Here is a 13,319-nt window from a genome sequence, read left to right as displayed (position 1 = left end):
TACAATACTCTTCCTGCTTTTCTAAAAAACAAAAAAAAATTGAAGTATAATTGACATAACATTATATTAGTTTCTGGTATACAATGTAATGATGCATTTGTGTCTAGTGCAAAATGATCATCATAATAAGTCCAATTAACATCCACCACCATACATACTGTTTTTTGCCATGTATGATGCACACATTTTTGCTCAAATTTGTGAGGGAAAAATAAGGATGCACATTATATATGGGTAGTACTAAGTCCGTATCTGTATAAATGTTTTAATTCTTTTATTTATGCTTATGAGTTAAAAGTGTAACTCTAGAAATCAATAACAATATCTGTATGCAAAATAATACTCTGGAATACGATAATTGGTTTTCTCAAACTTACGACAAACGCAACGACAAAGAGTTCTTGACCTTCTGTGATGCATAAATATCATAAATTTGTTACCAGTACATAAAATTTCTTGTCCCATAATATGTTAAAAAAGAAATGCTAAAATTCCTTTATAATACAAAAAACCAGTACCTAAATGTAAACAAATAAAAATTTGAATTGAAAAATAAAAACAAAAGATTTTTTTCCCTGAAAGTTTGGGCCAAAAACATGGGTGTGCATTATACACGGCAAAATACAATAGTTACAATATTTTTTTCTCCAGATGAGAACTTTCAAGATCCACTTTCCAAGCTACTTTCAAATATGCAATACAGTAATTATGAGGTGTGATCAAAACATACAGTGAATGCTTAAATTTAAAAAAAGTTATTACAGTAAAAGACACATTGCCATTAATGCCCCTCAGAATGCTCCCCATTGTTTCGAACACCCTTATCCCATCGTTCTTGACACTTTCTGAAGCAGTCCTGGAAGTATTGTTTGATCACACCTCATATATAGTCTGATGAATTTTTTGTTTATTTCCATGTCTTGGCTATTGTAAATAATGCTGCAGTGAACATGGGGGTGCATATATCTTTTAGAGTTAGTATTTTCATTTTCTTCAAATGAATATCCAGAAGTGGAATTGCTGGGTTATAAGTGTATTGGCATGGATTTAACCCCTGGTTGTTCGCAGAATGTGAAAGCATTCACAAGACTCTATAAGAGCAAAAAAAAGATTTATTGAAAGTTAGACAGAAAGAGAGAGAACATTCTGTTTGGAAGAGAAATACTGGCAAAAGGAGTGTTATCAGGGCAGAGTCTTATAGGGTCAATAGCACCAATGAGAAGGAGTGTTGGGGTTTTATATTTTTCCATGAAGGATGTAGGATGCTTGTCAGCTTACAGGGGAGCTGCCGTTACAATTGTCTTCTCCTGGGAACTGTCTTGTTCCCATCTATGATGGATGTCAGCTTGCATGGGGTTGCTGTTGTGATTGGAAACTATTCTGTTCCCACCTATGAAGTGTTCTGCTCCCACCTATGATGGATGTAAGGTGTTTGTCAGCTTGCAGGTGCAGTGCTAGCCAGGGGATTCAGAGCCAAGCAGTTAATGTTTAAGGTCGTTCCTGCCAGCTCACAAGCCCACTCCTGTTAACTCTTGTCTCATCAATAAGCTAGTCCTATTCTTAATTTTTTGAGGAATCTCCATACTGTTCCATAGTGGCTGCACCAGTTTACATTCCCACCAACAGTGCATCAGGGTTCCCTTTTCTCCATATCCTTACCAACACTTGTTTCTTGATTTATTGATGACAGCCATTCTGACAGGTGTGAGGAGATACTTCATTGTGGTTTTAATTTGCATTTCCCTGATGATTAGTGATGTTGAGCATCTTTTCATGTGTCTGTTGGCCAATTATATGTCCTCTTTGGAAAAGTGTCTATTTAGGACCTCTACCCATTTTTAATCAAATTGTCTGGTTTTTTTGCTGTTGAGTTCTGTGAGTTCTTTATATGTTTTGAATATTAGCCCCATAGCAGATATATGGTTTGCAAAAACTTCCTCCCATTTCATAGATGGCCTTTTCATTTTGTTGATGGTTTCCTTTGCTGTGCAGAAGCTTTTTAGTTTGATTTAGTCCCATTTGTTTATTTTTGCTATTCTTGCCTTTGCTTTTGGTGTCAAATACAAAAAAATCATCACCACGACAAGAATTTTTTCCTGTTTTTTGAACAAGGAGCCTAGCATTTTCATTTTGAGCTGAACCTGCAAATTATGTAGTCATCTCTGGCCTCCTGGGTGACCTTAATCAGGTGACCTTACCTTCTCTATACTTCATTTTCTTCATTTGTAAAATGGTGTCAACCTTTGCAGGGGTGATGTCATATACAAACAATATAATTCAGGTAATACGGGTCAGCTCCCTACTTCCCTACCCCTCTGTCTTTCTGTGGTCCTCTAGATACCCTGCCCCCCTCATTACTTTTGGATTGATTTATCCATCAATCCCCAGGTGATTAATTGATTAATGAATGAATCAGTCAATTATTCACGTGGGGATTGATGGATAAATGGATAGACTGATGGGGGGGAGAGAGAGAAATATATATATATATATATACAAGAAAAATATATATAGATAGAAATTGATAAACACATATATTGGAAATATGGATAACTATGTAGGTATACATAGATATAGAGAGACAGAAATGTGTGGAAGGATATACATATAAATTCCATAATATTCTGCAGTGCCACGCTTTCCCTCTCACTAAACAGTCGATAGTAAAAGTGACAGATTTCATCCTTATTCATTGAGGAACTGACTGGTAACCTGGGCCAAGGGCCAGGCATGCTGCTGGATGCTTTCCAGAGAGGCCAGGTGAGCTAGTCTCCTGGGAGGCCTGCTTTGTGGAAGTTGGTGATGGGATCTCATGACGTGCCCTTGAGATCCAAAGCAGATTGGTTTTTGCTTATTTCCACACAGTGTGACAACGAAGACGACTACAGGGACATCAAGAAGGCCCAGGGAGACAAGGACAGCTCTTCACGACTGACCACCTCTGCCAGTAATGCTTTGTCTGCTAACCATTGCAACATGAACGTCAACAGGTATGCATGTTCCCTTGAAGATAGAAGTGAGCTGGAGGGATCTCTGGGTCTGAATGTCATGATCCATATTGGGGGACAGTCAGAATGTTTTAATGACTGCTCTGGTCTGGGTCTCCAGACATGCTTCCCTTGGTTGAACCCAAGGCTAATAATGCAGACCAGTTACTTGTTGTTACACACAGTTCTGTACCCGCAAAGACACACCCTCCCTCTGAAAACTTAATAACTGAATTTTTAAACCACTGTTTTAACAGCTGCTAAACCTGTAAGAACACTAAGCTTATTACACAGAGGAGGAAAGATAAACTTTGAATGGAACCTCCATACGACGACTCTAAAGTGCTTAGATTTGGACTAAAATTGTGGTGTTAGACAGGATCTGTGTCTCCAAGGTTAAACGGACACCTAGTGACTCCTCTGCAGGGGTGCCAGGCAGATCCATGTTGCACTGAATCCTCTGTGACAAATGTCTTTCTAGCAAGGCAAGGTCCCAGGTATTTATGATAAGCAAGTAGCTTACCATCAGTCATAGAAGCTCTTTCTGTTTAGAAATACCACAACTCAGAAACCACTTTCCCTCAGCCAAGACACCCCTCACTCTCCCTGACTTGTACATAGAATTTTTAAGGGGAGATTAATGCTTCAGCACAACACATAAAAATGTAAACTGGAAGGTTAGGAAAAGATGTAGAGTGTCACTAAAACCCGGAGCGGAAATTGGAGAGCGAGGGCACTGGAGCCAGGCCCCCTGCAGGGTCAGAATCACAGAAGACCAGGGCTCCGGGGGTCTGAGCAGGAGGGGCGCTGCACATGAAGCTGGCCTCTCCCACAGATTCTGGGCCAAGTGGATGGTACCCCACACTACTGGGAAAATGTCAGTGGGGAAAATGTGGTTCCAAGTAATCTTTCAAAAATGTGCGGTTTCATTAATGCATCAAATAACTAGCAGATCTGGTAACTGCCATAAATTCTAGTAGTGACGAATATAAACCCTATTTCAAGACGTCTGAAACAACTGTCATGTGACAGGATATATCGGTGATTTCTACCGGTGACACAGTCCCAAGTGTTGCCAGTACTGCTCCTGCCAAACCACTCCTCTGGTTTCTTGCCTTCATTCATAATTGAAGGATATGTCCGATGTCAGTGAGAGGTTCATGAACGTGAGGATGTAACTTTTTCCCATCCAAGTTCCTGGACCCCAGGATAGAAGCTCTTGTTCTAGAGCCTTTGCCAGGCAGAGCCTGCCTGCTCCAATGGTCTTACATTAAGTAAGGAAACAATGCTTATGAAAGTGCTTTGGGGACAGTCTCGGAGAGGTGTTCTGTGCTGACTGTGCTGTCAGGTTTGACCCAGGTGATAAGTAAGACACCCGCATCTTACATATACAAGATGATCGCCCGTCCCAAAGAGAAGATCCAACAAAACTTTCTTTGGCCAACTTGAATATATATCAACTTATAATAATGAAGAAGAAATGATCATATATCCATGACCATAATATTTAATGTAATCATTTAGCGTTCATGAACATTTAAAATCACATAGTGTGGAAAAGAGTAGAGACTTAGAAAGAGGACATCTTTCACGCCCATGTCAAGAAAAAATTATACTGGACATGTTCATCCATCCTCAGCATCAGTGCCTTCCTCATCCCTGGCTGATTGGCCCAGGGCAGTTTTCCAGAATGTGTCTTCCCACTTGAGTTGTTAGACATCCAACGCTTTTTGAACTAGAAATCCAGCACCACATGTTCTGTCACTCCACATATCTGTTTGCATAACATTGAGAACCTTGGCTTTATCGTTGGAGGCCTGTGTTTGTTTCTACACTGTCCCCACCAAACGAAGGAAATCGCTTTTTGAAGTGATTTTAATGGCTTGTTTGCAGTGATAGCCAACGCATGCAATTACAAAGTCCTAAATCTTTGTTAAATGGATTTACCTTTTTTTAACTGACTCTGTCACGTGATTTCTGTGAGCATCCCAGATTAGTAGTGTTTGAGTTTATTTCAGGCTAATGTGTCTTTCCCCAATTATTTTTTGTTTCAAAGTTAAGTAATAGAGTTCTATCGATATAATATATGTTGCTAAGACTCTAATGGAAGGCACTCCCTTCTCTTATGGTTAATTTTGGGGAGAGTTATAGACAGTAGTTTTGAAGGTAAAATAAGCAGATAGGAATCAGAAAATGTAACTTTGGCGACAGTTTTCTATTCTGTGGTTATTCGGATCAGTGCCTGGTTAGCTCATAATGAAAGTTGAAACCTAACAATTGAAACTTGCTTCTTGCTTTGCAGGTCATTCTGTGATTCTCCACATAATAATTAGTACCAGCTCAGGTGTTAGCAAAAGTCCTTTTGGAAATGGGGCACGCATATATCATTTGATTGACTTCCCCATTACTTGCTGCTTACACTTGCTAGGAAAACAGGAAATTGTTTGTTGTGGATTTTGAAATCCTTAGATGAAAAACTCAGAAAATGAAAGTCTTATTATTCTTAGTCATTTAACTGCAGAATTCCTCTTCATGCTGTAGGACCCACGAGTGAAAGAATCAGTGAGTGAAATTTGCTTATTGTTTGTTATGGTCCTAATGCCATAAAATTGTTTCCTGGTATAATAATTCCCCGTAAACGTCTTCCTACCAGCAGGTTTTAAATAGGAGGTTTGGGTCATATATAAAACATTTACCTCTCCCTGTACTGCCTGGGTGACATTCCATTACTGTGATTTCCTTTTTCAGCTTGGCAATACCCATAAATAAAAATGAAAAAATGCTCCGGTCGCCCATCTCACCCCTCTCCGACTCCTCTAAACACAAATACTCCAGTGACGACTTGACGTCTTCCAGCAGATCCAACAGCAATGGTTTGTTCACTTCTGCCACCTCCAACAAAAAGCATAAGGCTGAGAACCAGCTGCAGGCTCACACTGGAGACGTCGCGGTACGTTGATGCTCTTCCCGTCCCGATGATTAAAATAAAAAGCTGTGCACACCCCTGTGCTGAATCTCCAGCCCAGCACAGTCAGATCACAAGCTGGAGGTCCCAGAGAGGATCCCCAAGGCTGCTCTGGGAAGTCCTAGCACAGGAGTATGCCCCTCTGTCCCCCCTCCTAGTCCCCACAGCGAGCTGTGGGGAGGGGCCGGAGGCTAGCCGCTTCTGCTGAGGAAGCCTCTTTGTAGGATTTCATTTCTTAGTTTGAAAAGAAATCCCCCCAAACTGTTAGAACACTATCCAGTAAATACTATATTCACAAAGTATACGGGGACTTTTAGACCAACCCACCTTTTCACTTGAAAAGATTCTTTGCCCCAGGATAGAATTAAACCTGCAATGGAAACCCCAGGCCAAAATGTCGGGGCTCCCTCTCTGCCCTTGGCGACCAGTGTAGAAGCCACAGTGTGGTACCCCCGCCACTGCCCTGCTTCCAGCGACCTCCTCAGGTGATTCTAGAGCCCTGCAGATCCCCCCACCGCCCGGGAAGGGCCGGGGATTTGGGTCCACAGTCAGTCTAGCCTCGTGTCTTAGTGACCACGTAACGTTGGGCCACTTGCTTCATCACTTTGAGCCTGTTTTATTTGCAAAACGGTGTCATGAGATTTAAATGAAATGGTACTATCTAAAGAACCTGACACCTATGGACCTGTGCAACTAACACCACTTGTTAGTTCCTCTTTACTGCCCTCTCCCCGCGCCCCCCCCCCCCGCCCCGTTGTCTGCCAGCTGGGGCCCTGTACCAGGCGTCCTCTCCTCTGGGGTACATTAGTTCACTCTGAACTCGCCCTACTCAGTTATTTGGGTCACAGTGCCTGTCAAAACCAGTGGGGCTTTGTGAGGCAGTGAGAGAGGCAACTTGAGAACAGGACCCTGCAAAGAGAGATGGGAGGCAGTATTTGATGCTTCAGCCCACAAATTAAACAGCTAAGGAGTTGGTAGAAGGTCCTGCAAGAGCCTAAATCTTATTGTATCATCAGGCAATTAACCCCCTTATGTACCCTCATTGGGGAACAATTATCTTTAATTCTAAGCTGCAAGAATCTGAGACGACCATACTAGAAAACCCTGAAATAAAAAGCTACCAATTCAAATTTAAAAGCAAACCAGACCTTTCTGTGCCTCTAGATCCTTATGTCACAAGCAATTGTGGTGTGCAGAGAATTGTAAAAAAAATAAAATTAAATTAAGGACTTTATTTAGTTGTCCTTTCAGCGTGCAGATTTTTATTGAGCAAGTACTTACTGTGTGGCACTGTGCCCAGCAGCGGAGATTCAGTGATGCCCTAATGACTTCTGTCCATGCCTACATACACCTGCCAGCCTAACTGGGGACAATGACTTGGATGAGGGATCACACACATCTGTAATTGACGGCCATGCCTGCCAAGAAGGAAACGCACAGACTACAAGAGGCTCTTATAACAAGGAGATTTGATTGACACATAAAATCGGTCCATATTTAAAGAAGCCTTTGTATACACTCAATTTTAATTACCTCAGAGGAGTCGATTTGAATTTCATGACCAAAGATGGTTGTTTTCTGATCCATGTGTTAGGCACACAGTGGATGCTATGCTCTGTAAATATTTTTATCCCCAGGAAATAATGATTTTTTTTTTTTAATTTTCCCACAGATCAATAGTGTTCCTTCTTAAAACACATTTGAAATAATTTCTCATAAGTCCCTTTGGCTTTTTCTAGTCTTCGCAGACAGTGAGTGAGAACCAGTCAATTTGCGACCTGTGTGACTTCTCTTTTGTGAGGGATTGTAGGTTACAGCTCAGTGGCTCTGAGAGCTTTGGCCCTGGGTCAGCTTCACCTGGAACTCGTTAGAAATGCATGTTCTGAGGCCCTACCCCAGACCGACTGAAGTGGTGACTCTGCAGGTGGGGCCCAGCTGTCTCTGTGTTAACCAGCCCCCAGGTGATTCTGAGCCACGGGGCTAGTCAACTGGGCAAAGTAGGGGCCTGAGCGCTGAGCTCTGGGCCTCCACCTTCAACCACGATTTGAGCTTGGCCAAATTCCTTAACCTCACAAGCATCAGTTACTGGACCTCTGAGGTTGGCCACTCTGAGACTTACTTCCCTTTAGATAACTGTTGTGAGAATGACAGGAAAACATGTGTGAAAGCCCTCAGCTCTACAACTGGTACGCATGATCTCTTTTTCTTTATTTAAACAAAACAGCACCATCAATTCTAAGGTAAAACACAGAACACAAGATAGTCTGTGTAATGGGTTGTTCCTTTCAGCTTCTGAAAGACTGGTGTGTTGTTTGTTGTTTAGAAGGCAACTCACAACAATTCAGAAAACGTGCTGCACAAGTCACGGCCACAGACAGAGCCGTGGTCTCCAGGCTCCAACGGCCACCGGGACTGCAAGAGGCAGAGGCTTATCTTCGATGACATGTAAGTGTGGACTCTTTGTTGATACGGTGAGGGGCAAGGTGAAATGGAAACATCAGAGGTAGAAATTACACTGTGGCCATGTGCAGCGTGGCTTGGTCACTGAATTGTTCCCTCCTCGAAGGGAATTGCAGCTTAACTTTGAATGGACCCCTGGGTCCTGGCGCGACTTTTGACCAGCTAGAACTACCAGTCTTAATGGGGTCACATCCAGAATGTCAGAAAGCTAAGGCAGTTGGCACTGATGAGTCTTACATTTCCAAGCATTTTGGGGACTGATGGTGGTTGTATGCTACCAGCAAGAGAAGCATTTTTGTTTTTGTAAATTATCACAGTCAAAGAATGATAGTGATTTACTCATGAAAGCTCCCTTCCTCTAAAATGATATATTCTTTATAACACTATAAACAATTCTTATACAGGAGAAAAATACCCTGTCACCCTTCAGCCAGTCCTCGCACTAAAACCCAAGTATAACTTCCATTCCCAGCATCAATTTAAAAGGAGCAGAAACAAGAGAAACAGATGAATAAAAATAACCTCCTAGAATGCCCTTGTGGTGCTGAAAATGACAAATGAGAAATGATTTAAATGACACTGGAAATTATTTAGATTCTTAAGGAAATAATACGTGTCGAGGTCAAGGACAAGCCTGGAAGGCGGAAGACATGGTTTCTAGAGTTTGCTTGACACCTGTTTTCAGCTTTAGCTGTTCACTGAGCACCCAGTACCTGTCTGTGTGAGGCACCGCTGGGGTGGAGCAGCGTGTGACAATAAGAAATCCTGCCCTCAGATTGCTCAGTCTGGCTAAGGGGACAGACAATAAACCGCTAACCCCACGCAAAGTCAGAAAATTAAAGGGTGCTAAATGTCTGTAAGTCCCAGCTTCCTTACCAGAAAAAAACGTATTTGTGACACCTGTCTCCCAGGGGTTCTCCTAGGACCCAGTTCTCCTAGGACTCTCTGGCAAGAGTATTGGTCTGGAGAAATGAAAACTCTGTGCAGAGTGATGGCTTCTCCATCCTCACCTTCCTCCCCTCCTCTTCTCCAGCCCTCATTTCACCCATATAGAGACAAGATCTATTTGTCTCCTCTGTAGACGTCTCTGAGAAATGGGACTACGTCGTGGACCTCAGGCATTACCTGGGCCTCAATAAGCTAATTCGGGCACAGAATTTGGGGGTTGAAAGACAGATCTGCATTTTTGTGTTTCATTTACTGGCTGTGTTCCAAGATAGTTGAATTTATGAAAGGTTAAGGGTGGCCGAGGAGGACAGGTGTTCTCCTCTTCCCATGGCTGCTGCAGCTGCCCTGGCAACCCCACACACGCTCTCTTCCTGGCCCTCACCATGTGCCCATTCCCTCCTCTTCTCCACTGCCCTAAGCAGCGAGGGAGGTAGTCATTATTAAACAAGAAACTCTCATGGTCCAAAGCTTTTCTGTAAGAAAGGGTTTATTGAGCCAAATGCAAGCCAGAAAAGGACCAGGTCCTGGGGCGTACAATCTAAAACACCAGCAGCGGGGCTGGACAGAGCTGGCAACATGTCTGCCATCCTGGAGCTGACAGGCTCTTTTATACCTTATGTTTTGGGGCAGAAAGATGTAAGTTGTTTTGAAAGACTTTACACTGGCTGCAGATAAGGTGGGTAGGAGAAAGTGAAGTGGGGCTGGTTCTAGGACAGGTGCACAGTCAGTAAGGAAGACATATTTACTCCTTTTGATTGGTTACAGGCAACAGTCCCGAAGTTCACGCTTAACGCGGGATTCGGTGGCATCCGGTGGTCACTACAGAAGTTGATTCAAAGGTCCAACATACATTTGGGAATGTGAGAAGTCTATTGTTAGTTGGCCCACTGCTATTAACTGCTTAATTAATCATCCCTTCCTCTCCACCCGCTGTAATTTATTTTAGGAGACATCTCAGAATTTTTCTTTTGTCATCATTAATCCCCTGGGTGGGGGGGAGGGGGACATGTAATGGAAGTACAATCAGTTGATCAACTACCAATATAATGAGGGTTCAGTGGTATAAAGTATTCACATGGGCTTTAACCATTTGTAAAAACAGGAGATTAGAATTGTGTTTAATGATGACATGGAAATTTGCATTCGGAAGTCATAATCAAACAACCTGATCAAACACAATTAAACACTGAGGTGGTCAAAACATTAAACATTTCCAGCAGGTGCTGTTACGGGCATGGTATTTAAACACACACACTCACACACGGAAAATTAAAATGTAAGGAATTTTCTAATGTTTGGACTAGAAAGCTAACTCAGAAACAGCAACAACTAAACAGTTGTGCTTGGATCTGCAGTTTCTTGGGGCTGTTTACAAGAGGAAGTGTTTCTCAATCTGCTGGGGCTGAGGCTAATATAATTTTGTCACTATGTATCAGTGAAGAGCCTGTTGTCATTGGTTCTTCCCGTTAGCAGTATGACTAATTTTTCTGGCTGACAGCGACAATACAACTGTTTCTCCTTTTATGGATATAGATCGAATTGAATAAAAAAAAGCACCGTTCCACATCCATCATATGGAGAGAGACATGGCATCTTCCAATTGCTCTGTGTCCCAACTGATTTGAAATCCGTAACAGTGACATAAACATGTGACTCAAACAGCCACTCAACCACTGACCTAAGAAAGTCCTGGGAAGGTGCTTCATGCTTGAAAAGCAAAAATGGGCATTGCCTCTTCCTCGAAACAATGAAAATAAGTTCCCTTAAGAGATCAGTGGCGAGGAGGTCTTATAAAATCCTCCCAGGTTCAGTCGGTGTGTGCTGAGCACTAACTAAGCACCAGGTACAGTGGCAGGAGCTAGGGACGCGATTAATTAATTCTCAGTTATTAACTCGGGGGAGAGGGAGGCACATGGGTGGCCTCCCCAGAAAGGTTCCCTGGAACCCCAAAACTTCAGCCTCCTCCTGCTCCCTCTCCACTCCGGTGTACCTTCTAAGGCAGTTTCCCCACCAGCAGGCTTGCTGACAGTCACTTTCCTTGACTTCTCACTGATGGTGTCAACAAGCAGTGAAATGACCACACAGAGGCCACCAGGAGAAGGAAAGACAGAGCTAGAGAATTGGCACTGGAGTAATGTAGCATTGATGGAAGTCAGTTACTGTGATCCAGAAAGTAACAGATGCCACACTGTCATTTAATTTTTAAAGCCACATCATGCAGCTCTTAAAAACAAGTAAACTCATTCCTTTGTTATTATAAATACTCATTAATGGTTGAATAAACATGTGATTCAAACAACAGCTGAATCCAGTGTTGAATGAACCCAGCGTGGGGGAGGGTGCTGCCTGCATTTTTTTCTTTATCCATGAATGTAAGGGAGTTGCACGCAGGTAACCTTAAATTCATAGGCTTCCAAGCCCTTTTTCCTGTGTGACTCACCAATTAAACAGGCACCAGTCTGTGCCTTCAGGATGCAAAATAACACTTATTTTAAAAACATGATCCAGGTCAGCTTGTTCTGTGTCAATTGCAGGCTCAGGTTGGTGGCACTGTGACCACGCCTCCTCCCCTGACATTTAGGCACACATGCCATTCACTACTTGGTAGCCTGGGTCCTAAGGTGACACTGGTATGATTACCAAAATTTTATTTAAAAAAGAAATCATAAGAATTTATGTCAAGGAGTGACAACACTTCATTCAACTCAAAGCCAAGAAATGGATCTTATTATTGCGAAGCCATGATCTGTAAATTGCTTGGTGTCCTAATTAGTGACCGGCGAGTTCCTGGCCAGGGAAGATTGAGAGGGAGCAACTGTGTCATGAAGGCCTCAGTACAGTAGTCCTGAGCAGAGCTCGGTGGTGAAATGCTTGGCTGAAAATCCAGCCTCTGTTCCCACCAACCATATTGCTGCTTTGGGAAGCCCGCGAACCTCTCGCGCCAGCTCTGCCTGCACTCCCAGAGGATGTGAGAGTCAGTCACGATCATCGCATTCAGCCAAACTACCCAACGTTTCATCTGTCCCCATGGCACCAGTAACAGGAGCCCAGCTCCTGTCCATAAACATGTGACAGTGAGAACAGACCCCCGTCAGCCACTGTGGCCGTGAAACATGGCCGTGGGGAAGGAAGAGGACTCGGCATTTGTAATGTAATTATGCTCAGCAGTCTCACAGCTAAGAGGATTTTAACTTTATAGGAAATGGGAAGATTCCTGTGTGAAAGGTGGGCTCTCTGGCCACATGATTTACTCAAAGGCCACCAACTGAAATCCTTGAGTAGGAGATGTGACCTCAAGGCAAGGCACTGCCATGGAGGGCTTGCCGACGCCACTGCTATTCTCCTGAGGGGCTCCCTTTCCCAGTTGCTTCAAAGCTGGATCCCACCTTTCCCGATAAACCATTAGTACGCCTTCAGGTTCTTCATATGGAATTTTTTCTGTATGAAATCCCGTTATTTTCCCGAAAATAAGACCGGGTCTTAATTTTTGCCCCAAAAGACGCATTAGGGCTTTTTTTCAGAGGATGTCTTATTTTTTCATGTACAACAATCTACATTTATTCACTTATTCATGTACAGAAATTTACATTTATTCAAATACAGTGATGTCATCTTCTTCTGGAATATCGTCATAAATCTCCAAACCCCGAATTCCGGCTTGAATTTCTTGCGACTCCATTCCCTGTAGAACCATTGGCCCCGATCTCTCATGTCCAGCCATAGAGCTCTCCTTAAATGAGCACTTCTTGTCCTGCTCGTAGTGCATTGGCAACACAGCTGTCAGTGATTTTATCCCATGAATTCTTCACCCAAGTCACGACCTCTTGCGGACTAGGCTTCACAGTTTCCACACTGATTTCTCTCCATTCTGTTTTCAATGTAGTCATTGATTTCCATGCGTAAATGGTCTTTGAATGGTTTGTTTATTGCAATATCAAGAGTCTGGAGATAAGCAGTCA

At 42.8% G+C, this 13,319-nt stretch overlaps 1 protein-coding gene across 8 annotated transcripts in view; it reads left to right on the top strand.

Annotated features, from left to right (window-relative positions):
- The window catches only part of AFF3 (ALF transcription elongation factor 3), a 543,284-nt gene that overhangs the window by 506,151 nt on the left and 23,814 nt on the right, over positions 1–13,319 (top strand). For all 8 annotated transcript variants that reach the window (XM_074332383.1, XM_074332377.1, XM_074332384.1 and 5 more), the window contains 3 exons: positions 2,866–2,990; positions 5,736–5,937; positions 8,276–8,397. In XM_074332383.1, the coding sequence (XP_074188484.1) occupies positions 2,866–2,990; positions 5,736–5,937; positions 8,276–8,397 (449 nt within the window). The remainder of the gene's footprint in view (positions 1–2,865; positions 2,991–5,735; positions 5,938–8,275; positions 8,398–13,319) is intronic.

The sequence above is a fragment of the Rhinolophus sinicus genome, linkage group LG05 (genome assembly GCF_036562045.2).
Source record: "Rhinolophus sinicus isolate RSC01 linkage group LG05, ASM3656204v1, whole genome shotgun sequence".
In the NCBI taxonomy this organism is placed as follows: Eukaryota; Metazoa; Chordata; class Mammalia; order Chiroptera; family Rhinolophidae; genus Rhinolophus; species Rhinolophus sinicus.
This window is presented reverse-complemented; position numbering and strand designations above follow the sequence as displayed.